This window comes from Prionailurus bengalensis, chromosome F2, assembly GCF_016509475.1.
Source record: "Prionailurus bengalensis isolate Pbe53 chromosome F2, Fcat_Pben_1.1_paternal_pri, whole genome shotgun sequence".
Classification (NCBI taxonomy): Eukaryota; Metazoa; Chordata; class Mammalia; order Carnivora; family Felidae; genus Prionailurus; species Prionailurus bengalensis.
Window position 1 is genome coordinate 82,769,563 of NC_057353.1, and position 10,466 is coordinate 82,780,028.

At 58.5% G+C, this 10,466-nt stretch overlaps 1 protein-coding gene across 6 annotated transcripts; it reads right to left on the bottom strand.

Moving 5' to 3' along the window:
- Nucleotides 1-2,182: 2,182 nt before the first annotated feature.
- On the bottom strand, nt 2,183-9,506 carry NRBP2 (nuclear receptor binding protein 2). Of its 6 annotated transcripts, none has more exons than XM_043602011.1 (18): nt 9,183-9,501; nt 8,518-8,640; nt 8,341-8,442; nt 8,129-8,243; nt 7,922-7,979; nt 7,741-7,835; nt 7,593-7,616; nt 7,439-7,522; nt 7,298-7,353; nt 7,108-7,203; nt 5,928-6,060; nt 5,689-5,791; nt 5,531-5,581; nt 5,321-5,456; nt 4,466-4,519; nt 4,303-4,366; nt 4,145-4,200; nt 2,183-4,058 (listed from the first exon to the last, which is right to left on the bottom strand). In XM_043602011.1, exons 1-18 carry the CDS (start codon nt 9,303-9,305, stop codon nt 3,990-3,992), a joined length of 1,542 nt encoding a protein of 513 aa, XP_043457946.1. In that variant the 5' UTR covers nt 9,306-9,501; the 3' UTR covers nt 2,183-3,989. The 6 variants fall into 6 exon arrangements, with proteins under 6 accessions (XP_043457946.1, XP_043457947.1, XP_043457944.1 ...); XM_043602012.1 differs by having other exon boundaries at nt 7,922-7,962; nt 8,129-8,218; nt 9,183-9,481; XM_043602009.1 differs by having other exon boundaries at nt 7,741-7,962; nt 9,183-9,503.
- Between the last annotated feature and the right edge of the window lie 960 nt (nt 9,507-10,466).

A 10,466-nucleotide genomic window follows, 5' to 3' on the forward strand; every position in this document is an offset into this window, starting at 1 on the left:
GAAGCAAAATAAGAACTTTTTTAAAAAAGAAAAACAAAATCAAGAACAGGAGGCTATAAAGAAAATATTCAGCCAATGATAAAGAGTGCTTACAAATGAAAAATATGGGAGGAAAATGAACAATTCAGTAGAGGGTTGAAAGATAACAGCTGAAATCTTCTAGGATGTATAGAACAAAACCCGGTAGGTAGAGAAGATAAAATGTAACCATAATCACACTGACCAGTATTCTTCAGTGCTTAGAACTGGACTGGCACTTCAGTGGCCTCCATGACAGAGAGGGATGGGTGAAGTAGTGAATGGGCTGGGACTTGCCACCACCACCACTGCAGGAGAGCGGGGGGCACAAGCACCACTGTCTGGTGGCAGCTTCCCCTGTGACATTTGACATTGACGTATAAGGCATTCAGAGTGCTTGTGTTCTGGGCACTGTTCTCATTACTTTACAAACATTACCTGTGTGATCTTTGCAATGATCCCACGGAGTGGGTACTGTTATTATCCCACTTTTACAGACAAGAAAGTAGGGGCACGATATCATACCTCAGGAAGCGGAACGGCCCCACAGCCTATGCCCTTAACTACCGTGTATTGTGCGTCTCAAAGCTCAACATCTAAATAATAAAAATTCCTCAAAATGAGGAAAGGGGAAAGTCAACCAAAAAAAAAAAAATTTTCCTAGAACTGAAGGATTGGGATCTCTGGACAACAGATAAAAGAGAAGTTTTAAATGAAGAACTATCATTGAGAATTTCCAAAGGGAGGGAGAGAGAGGAAGAGGAAGTGAGAGAGACAGAAATCACAAGGGGTCAGAATTCAGAAAGGCATGAGAATTCTTGGGACTAGAAGAAAATCACATGATACTCTCAAAATCCTTGGGAGAAATAATTTTCAACTTAGGCAAACTTTTGTGCCTAGCTACACTAACAAGCAGATGTAAGAGTAGGCTAGGGACAAATAGGCAAAGACTCCATAACTTCCCATGTACCTTCTCTCAGGAAACTTGGAGGATGTTCCTCCTCAAACAGAGGGTGAAGGAAGGAAGATGAGAGCTAAGGATCCAGTCAAAGGAGAAAGGAGGTGCTCCAGGATGCTGGTGAAGGAACAACTAACTCATGCTGAAAGCTGGGTCACAGGCCCAAGAACAAGCAGCCTGGGGCAGAGAGCTGGCACAGTGGGGGCTCTGGGAAAAGATGAAACTGAGCAGTCAGTTATGCAATGAATCTCAAGTATTGAGAGGTTCACACTTCAGTAGGAGAATCTAAGAATGAATTCATGAGACATATATAGAAAACTAAGCAAACCAAAAAATAAGGCAATTATTAACTCCAGGCAAAACAAAAAGTTGTGCAAGAAAGCAAATATAACCCTAGGACACCTTGTTCTCTGCTGAGACCTGCAGTAATGAAGCTGTAATAATACCCACCACACTGGGATGATGCTGGGTCAGGAAACTGAGGCTAGTGATCTTGCTCTTCTCCCAGGACACCAGCCGGGGAAGACCTTAATGTAGAAAACCCAATAAAAAGCAGTAAAAGCATGTGTCGTTTTGTGGAAGATGGGTTTCACACGCCCGAAGAAATAGCTAAGAGTTAAATTTGGAAACAGAGTTGGAAACTGCATTGGTTATTTATTGTTGGTTAAAAAAAAATGCATTCCACTTTTAAAATGATATGTATATAACTTTGAAAAGATAAAAGTTAAAATGAAAACCTCAACATAAGCATGATTAAACGGAGCCATGATAGTATTGATATTTGTGCGTTTAATCACGGGTACAATCTGGGCGCCTGGGTGGCTCAGTCAGTTGGGCATCCGATCTCGGCTCAGGTCATGATCTCGCGGTCCGTGAGTTTGAGCCCCGCATCGGGCTCTGTGCTGACAGCTCAGAGCCTGGAGCCTGTTTCGGATTCTGTGTCTCCCTCTCTCTCTCTGACCTTCCCCCATTCATGCTCTGTCTCTCTCTGTCTCAAAAATGAATAAACGTTAAAAAAAAAAATTTTAAAAAAAATCACGGGTACAATCTGTTATGCATTTGACACTCAAATTATTTTAAGATGATAGCATTAGGATTTCCAACTGGACATGTAAGTTATTTTAGATTTGTTATTTAAGTTGGAAGATGTAAGAATTTGGATAACTTTGTAGAGTATTGGGGTGTTTAAGACAACTTGAGATTCACCATGTTTGTACATTTAATTTATTTGAGACACCTTGGTAACTTGGTTTTGGTTTGGTTTTTGGTTAGGGCAATGTGGTAGGTGGAGAAAGGACACCTTCCCTCCAAGATGTCCGTGCTGTAACCCCAGAACCTGTGAACGTTACTTTATATGGCAAAAAGGATTTTGTAGGTATGATTAAGGAACCTTGCGGTAGGGAGATTATTCTGGATTATCCAGGTAGACCCAACCTAATTACATGAGGCTTTCCTGGCTGCAAAAAACCAGACAGACGGTTCATGAGAAAGACTTAACTAGTTGTTGCTGGCTTTGGAGATGGGAGATGGGTACGTGAGCCAAGGAATGTGGTGCCTGTGGAAGCTGACAATGACCTTCAGTTTCTTTCAGGGCAAGAAAATGGGGCCCTTGGCCCTGCCATTGCAAGGAAATGAATTCCTGCCCAGCGCCCACAGCTTGCACCATGCCTGACACCTGCAGACCCAAGCTGAAGGAACAGAAGATGGAAACCTAGGAAATGGCTCTAGGCTCCCCTAGAACTTCCAGAAAGGAACATAGCCTTGCTAGCAGCTTGAGTTTAGTCTGGTGAGACCTGTACCGGACTTTTGACCTGCAGAACTATAATAAATTTGTGGTATTTTAAGCCACTAAGTTTGTGGTAAATTCTTATAGCAACGACAGAGAACTAATGCAACCGTGGGCTTTCCTGATTTGATACTAGAAATACTTAAAAAGGAATCTGAACGCACCAAATGTATACATGCGATTTAAAACGTTTAAGAATGTTTAACTCCATTTGAAGACGGAGGGGAGGCAGTCTGGGAGAAATGAGGCCAGGGCAATGAGGGGTGGGAAGGAGTTGAGGGGGAGAGACGGGAAATCAGGAGCTGACAGTCTCAGGACCTGGGAGGCAGCCGCCATGGGAAGAGGTGAGGGAGGTAACAAAGGGGGTAATGGATTTGAGAGGAGGCACAGTGAAGAGCGGGTATCTGCCTGAGCCCAACCTGTCCAGGCCAGGGAATGGAAGAGAAAAGAGCCCTTTGGAAGGGGGGTGCAGGGACCAGAGAGTATCTGCAGAGGGCTGGCAGATCCCTGTCTCCGAGCAGTGGAACGTCTGAAGGGGGCTCCATGGCGGGTCTGCACTGGGCAGCGGTTGGAGGGCTGTGCAGAAGCCACATCAAACTATGAACTTGGGCCCCTGGAAACTTCTCTGTCAACTGCTCCTCCTGCCAGGTTGTGGCCCTGTCCTGTGCCCTGCACTGTGCCTGACGTCTGCGGGTGTGGTGCCACTGGCTTAATGTGGGGGTTCCTCACGTGGGTCTGTGATTCCAACAGGGGGTGGAGCATTTCCCTGGCAAGACATCTGTCCAGGACACGGGTCCCCCACCCTCAGCACTGGGCTTCCCTGGGGGGCAGCCTCCCCCATGCTGAAGGTACAATCACTGGCCAGATATCCTGGGGTGGGGGGAGAGCTCTTGGCCAGGAAGTGGTGGACATGGGAAGGGATTCTGAGTTGTGGAAGCTGGCTGGGGGGGGGGGGGATCCTGATCCTAAGGACATGTGGGACCTAACGACTCCCCTGACCCCCAACCTAGGCTCCTTCACCCCCTGATCGTCCCCCTGTAGCTCCAAAGCCACCACCTTCCCCACCCCACTCCAGGGCCTCCTTGGAAGCTGTAGAAGGCAGGTGTTTGGTCATCAGCCCCCAGCATGTAAGCAGAGGACAGCCCCTGGTCCTCTGAACCCTGGGCCAATGCTGAGCTTCCCCATGCGGGCTGCCGGGGCTGGTCCCTAGGGGCTGGGGTTGGGAGGTCACGGCTGAGCTCCAAGGTACTTGAGGAAGGTGCTTTCTAGGAAGGCAGCCAGCTTGGTCCGGTCATCCTGCAGGGTGGGAGGAAGGCGTGGGGTGACAGAGGGGTGCAGACTCTGCTGTGCCCCCCTCCCAGCTGGCTGGGCTGGCCACACACCTCGTGAACGAAGCCGTAGTGTACCAGCTCAGCAGCAAGGTCCTGGGCGCTGTCCGCTGAGGCAGGGACACAAGCAGGGGTGGGGCAGAGGCGTGAGGCCACCACCTGTGCCCACACCCGCACTCATCCCTGCCCGGGGCCCCGCCCACCCGGCTTACTTGGGAGCAGGTCGTAAGTGAGCTGCCGGTGCAGCCGGTCCTCCAGCACCAGAAGCAGAGTGAGCTGGGGAGGCAGGAGGGCGTGGTTGGCTCCTAGAGTGCACCCCATCCCCCACTGCCCTTACCCTGTATCTCTGCGGGTCCCAGCACAGGCCCTGCTCACATGCCAGCGGGCCTTGTCCTCACTTCTCTCCAGGTTGCATTGCATCTGGATCACCTGGGGATAGGGGCGGATCAAGGTCACCCTCAGAGGCTTGACCTCAGCACTGAGTACAAGAGCAGATGCCACCTTAGGGGGCCCAGAAGGAAGAGTAAGGACTAGAAATGGGGGTAAATCTCTAAGGAGAGCCTAGAAAGCATATCTCACGTCACATCACATCACATAAGTGGTCTGGCAAGTTAAGGAAAACTTCCAGAAGAGTAGACACCGAGTCTGGGCAATGAGGGAGAAACAGAGTTTTCACAGGTGGAGAGAACACCTCAATAAGGAGACAGCTGGGACAGCGGTGGAGGAGAGGGGTCAGGAGGAACATGAAGGAGCAGACGCAGGGGGCGCCAGCAGGGCCAGGCCTCAGAGCACCTGGGAGTCATGCTGAGGACCCCCCACCATCTCTGTGGGCCGCTTTGGACATTAGCACATCAATCCTGGCTGCACTGTGGAGGGAAGTCGGGGGCTTAGCAAGCCAAGGGCAGGGAAGCAGAGATGCCTAGGGGTGGATGAGATTCCCAGATGGAGGCTGCTTGGAACACAGCAAGGATGGGGCAGGGATGGGGGGCTGGCAGGCGGGGGGGGGGGGGGGAGGCAGGGAGCAAGGGGAGGGGACTTCAGGGGGCAAGGAGCCTCTGAAAAGGGGGTATCCTGGCTTGTCTCCTACCCCCAACAAAAGGGGCAGCCGGGAAGAGAGCTGAGCGGTGGGGGGGGGGGGGGGGGGGGGCGCTCAAAGCGCCTGAAAAGGGACCCCTGTGGGCTGTGGACAGGCCTGAGGACGGGCACCACGCAGCAGGAGCAGGGGCTCACCTTTCTGGTCTCTGAGTCAAAAGGTTCCGGTGTCGGGGTCTTGGCCTTCTGGGTCTCCTCAGGCGGTGGGGCCAGCACCCGGGGAAGCCCCAGGGGTCGGGCAGCGGCAAAGTTCATCAGTGGGTAGATCCCATTCCTGGGGATACACTGGGGTGGCTGGGGGCCCAGGCCTGGTAGCCACCAGATCCCCAAACTGAAGACAGCTCTCACCTGACATCCTCCAGGAATTTGTCAAGCTCCAGGTAGGAGACCTCTGAGTACCTGGCATGGGGGTGACGACCGCATGAGGGCAGCCAGTCTGCCCCGCTGGGGGAGGGGGGGGTGAGGACAGGACTGGGGGAGGGGCTGGCCGAGAGCGGAGGCCTCACCGCCACTGCAGTGGGGGCCGGGCCGGCCGGGGAAGCTCCGCCAGGACCGCATTCAGGTCCACTGCCTTGGTCTTTTCCTCCACCACGTTCTCAGGCATGAGGTCTGCAGGCCGCAGGAGCAGTCAGGGCAGCGCACCCCGAGCCGCAGGTCCTGCCAGGGCCCTTCTCATGTCCCGCTCCCCCCCCCCCCCCGCCCCCTGCCAGGCCCTTGGTGCACCCCCAGCCTGCCTGCCCCTCACATTGGTGCTGGAGGAAGCAGTGAGCCGCCAGGAGCTTCAGGGAGTGCACTTCGAAGAGCACGCGGTGGAAGAGCAGGTTGTGGGCTGAGGGCCGCCGGCTGGGGTCCCGGGCCAGGCAGGAGAGGATGAACTCCTGGGGACGTGGAGGGGAAAGGCCGAAGTGGGTGGAGCCTCGGTGCTGTAGCTCCACAGGGCGAGGAGAGGAGGCCCCGGAAGTCCCCAGACCCCAAGGCTCCCGTCCTCCAGGCTCTTGTAGGTCAGTGTGGCCTAGCATAAACCCCCCTACCCACAGACTGCCTCTCTTTTGATTGCGTCCGTTCAGGCCCAACTCCAAAGATGACCTTCACAGCTCTCTACCCTACTGTACACATGTCCTCTGTCGCCTCTCATATCTATTCCGGGCCTACTTCTCACCAGCCTCATCTAGTCCCATCACTCTTTTTTTTTTTTTTAAGTTTATTTACTTAATTTAAGAAAGAGAACACACACACACACACACACACACACACACACACACGTGTGTGAGCAGGGGAGGAACAGAGAGAGAGAGAATCTCAAGCAGGCTCCACACTCAGTGAGGAGCCTGACTTGGGCTTGATCTCACAGGCTGTGACATCACGATGTGAGCCAAAACCAAGGGTCAGATGCTTAGCCGACTGAGCCACCCAGGCTCCCCAAGGCCCTATCACTTCTGACCCCAGAAGCCATGTGGTCAAGCCAGACAGTCTAGAGATTGTGGCTACAACTACATCCCCCGACAGCTCCCTACTCCCCTTCTCCCCTACCCCGCCCCCCCCACATAAGCTGGAGCCACGTCGCCTCTACCTTGTTTCCTGGAGGCCTAAAGGCAGGGATGTGGAGTAGAACACTGGGTCTGCCACTTCTCCCAAAGCCTTGGGCAAAGTACTTGGCCTCTCTGAGCCTCTTTCTCATCTCCAAGACAGGCACAACGATGGTGCTCACACGAGGAGCATCCCTCTGGTCTCCCCTTCCTTAGAACGCGCCTCAGAGCCTTAGGGCGGTGGGTAAGGCCCTCCCGCGGGCGGGCCTTTGGGCACCGGGGCTGGCATACCCCTCAGCGGCACCGGCCCGCTGCACCTCCAGGCCTGCTCGAAGCACCTTCCTGGCCCTTACCTGGAGCACTGAGAGTCAGCCGGGAGGGGCAAGGCAAGGTGCTTACCCGCATGTTAGGGTCGCTGAGGGAGTGCCTGGCGCGAGTGATGGCCTCCTCTGTGACCCGGGTGTCTCCATTGGCTTGGATCTCCAGCACAGCCATCTGGGAGGCAGGGCCAGGTCAGGCGTGGAAGAGACAGCACAGGTAAGAGGCAGGGTGAGCTAGCTGGGAGGCCACAAGGCCACCGGGCTGGTACCTCCAGTGCACACATCCCAAAGGAGAAGATGTCCACGGCAGTGCCATCAGCAACCTCTGGAAGTGGGGGAGCAAGTCAGGCCGGGTGCGGCACACGTGGTGTTCGCGGGGGACAGCCGGGGCGCCTGGATTCTGGACTCACCGCCGTACTCTGGTGGGAAGAAGTGCAGGTTCCGTGGTTCCTCACGCTCCACGCGGATAGGGCTTCGGAGATCATCTGGGAGCGCTGTGGAGAGAGGCGAAGATGAGCAGGCTGGCCTCTCCATGCCCCCCATCCCCCTAGGGCCCCCACGCACCATTGGAGAAGATGCGGTGCCACACTGCACCCGCCACCGCAGGGAGAAAGAGCAGGCGTCAGTGTGGTGGGGCTGCGTGTCTTCTGCCCACGGCTTCCGGCAGCCCCCTCCTCCCCCTGCAGTCCCCCCCCCCCAACCCCGCCAGCACCAGAGCCAATCTTGATGAGGCCATTGTGTTGTATGAAAATGGTATCGCTGGTCAGGTTCCCGTGGATGATGGGGGGGTTGCAGGCGTGTAGAAAGCTGCAGGGGGAAAGGAGAGCACGTGTGGTCGTGTCAGGGGTCACTGGGGGCCGTAGGCGTGTGGCGGGGTGAGCCCAGACCCTCACCTGAGCGCCGACAGGATCTGTGTGCACCAGCGCTTCCAGGCCTGGTGGCGGATGGACTCTGTCCGACCGGTGCGGGAGAGGCAGCTGGGCCTTTGGCGCCCACCCTGCACCCTCACCTCGCATCCCTGACCTGGCCCCGGCCCGTTCAGGTCCCCGGAGCTGCCCCTCACCCAGCTCCCCAGCGCAGCCCTGTCCCACTCCCCATACCCGGGCGTTCATGGCTTTGTGGTTTTTCTTGGTCTTCTTGAGGAATTGCTTGAGGCTGCCTGACGACACGTACTCGGTGATGAAGATGACCTGTGGGGCGGGCAGGCTCCGCCAACTGCGGGTGGATCGCTGCCACCGCCCCACCCCCACCCGGCCTGTGGCCACATCCCACCCTGTGGTGTGCCCGTGGTGTGCCCGTGACCGTGGCTCACCCGTGCCCGGGCTTCCGAGGCATCCAGCCAGTGTTTGTGCAGCTTGACAATGTTGGGGTGGTCTACCAGCGCCAGCTGCTCAAACATGGTCTGGATCTTCTCCTGGGAAGGGGGGTGCGGTCACGGGGTGGCGGGGGTGGGGGGGCCGCAGTCGCTCGAGGGGGGGGCAAGCCTCACCTCATGGGTTGCGAAAGCCTTCCTGTCCCCGAAGTGCAACTCATTCCACACCACCTCCACCCCCTCCTCAGTGTCCATGGCCAGGAAGGTGCTCTGGACCCCTGGCATGTTCCCCTGGTTCACCTGGCAGTGGCGGAAGGGCGTATGAGTGTGCTGATCTGTGTCAGGAGACAGAGCGGGGGCTTGGTCTCCGCCCACACCCTTGGAGGGGGAAGCTAGCTTGGGGTGCTGGCTCTGACCCCCTCTAGGGGAAGCCGCGGGACTGGAGGCGGGTTGGGCTCTACCGGCCAAGTGGTGGTATCCAGGGGCTGGGCCGAGGAGATTCGGAGCGAGGTTCAGGGGATTCAGGATGGTGTTGGGGCGGGGGGTGGGGGGCGGCTGGTCTGGTCACAGAGGCACGGGGAAGTGGTCCTGGGAGGAGGCTGGACTTTAGGAAATTGGGAGGGTCGTCACCAGGGCATGGGGACCAGACCAGAAGGGTGCAGGGGCCGCCCAATTAGGGGGCTGTCTGCGCGAGGCCGCGGAGAGGTTTCTGGCCTTCTGGCCTCCCGGCCTGCCCAGCGCTCCCACGGCCCCGCCGTGGCCTCCCGGGCCCTCCGCCGGAGTTGGGCGGTGACCACCCTCCCCCCCCCCCCGCTCCCCCCTCCCCGCTCCGCCGTGCCCACCTGCTCCCGCCGCTTCTGCCAGCGGCCGCAAGGGCTCTCCTCCAGGATGTCGCTCTCGTCCTCGCTCTCATCCTCCCGCTCCCGCTCCCGGCCCCGCCTCGGCGCCGGCTCCGGAGCCGCCATGGCTTGGCTGGCCCAGGCCGCCGCCCTCCGTGGGATCCGCGGCCCCGAGCCGCCGCCGCCGCCGCCGCCGCTCCCAGCCCGCCCTGGCCCAGAGCCCAGACGCCCAGGCGGGAGCGGAGCCGCCGACTGCCGCCGGGAGCCCGCGCCCTGCTCCGGGAATTGGGAGGCGCGGGCGCGCGGCCAGCCGGGGGTGGAACCCGCCCGCCGCTCCGGAGCCGCCTCCTGGGGCCGGAGCCCTAATGGAGATTCCTGGCGGAGGGCAGAGCCCGCGCTGGCCCCGCCCACTGCCGGACAAGGCCACGCCCCGGCCACACCCCAGGCCCCATGAAGGTGAAGGCCCCGCCTCCCGCCGCCCCGCTACGGCCACGCCCCATCTGAGGCCGCGAGCCCCAGGCCCCGCCCACCCCCAGGTAAGGCCGCGCCCTTTGGCCCCGCCCCACCCGAGGGGGTCGCCCTGGGCCGAGACCCCACTCGCGAGCCCCATCCCATGTGAGGCGCCCTCCCAGGCCGAAGCCCTGCCTAAGGCCCCGCCCCAAGGAGTCCGCCCGGGCTGAGGCCCAGCCTATCCGGACTAGAGCCCGCGCCCCGGGCGTCCAGCTCCGGTTGGGGTAAGCCGCTCCTGCAGCAAGCCTCCGCTCTCGGCTGCGGCTGCGGGCAGAAGAGGCCACGCCGCCAGCCGGAGTCCAGCGAGCCGACCTCAGGGGGTTCGGCGCCGGCCTGGAGCCGTGTACGTCGGGTCCTCCACGGGCGCTCCGTGACCTGCGTGGACCGGGCCCGGGGCTCCGGGAAACGCCCCCGTGCAGCTCTTGGAGCCGCAGGTCCTTCCCGCACCGCTTGCCCACCACCTTCGCGCGGCACCGCGGTTGTCTCCAGGCTTCTGTCCCAGGGTGGGCCCAGTGTGGAGCGCGGCCTGGGGGCTGCTCCCCGAGGGTCTAGGAGAGGACCTGGGATGGGGCATCTGGAAGGCCAGGTCTCCTGGCGCGTCGAGCCTCCGCCAGCGAACACGTGGGAGGACCACTGAAGTGATAAACACACCAGCAGGCTGATGGGAAGACTTTAATTCATGATCACAACCCGCCCCCCCCCCCCCCCCCATCCCGCCTGCCCTTCTGGGCTTGCCTTTCACTTGCTCGGTCACCTTCCCACACTCCAAAATGCCAA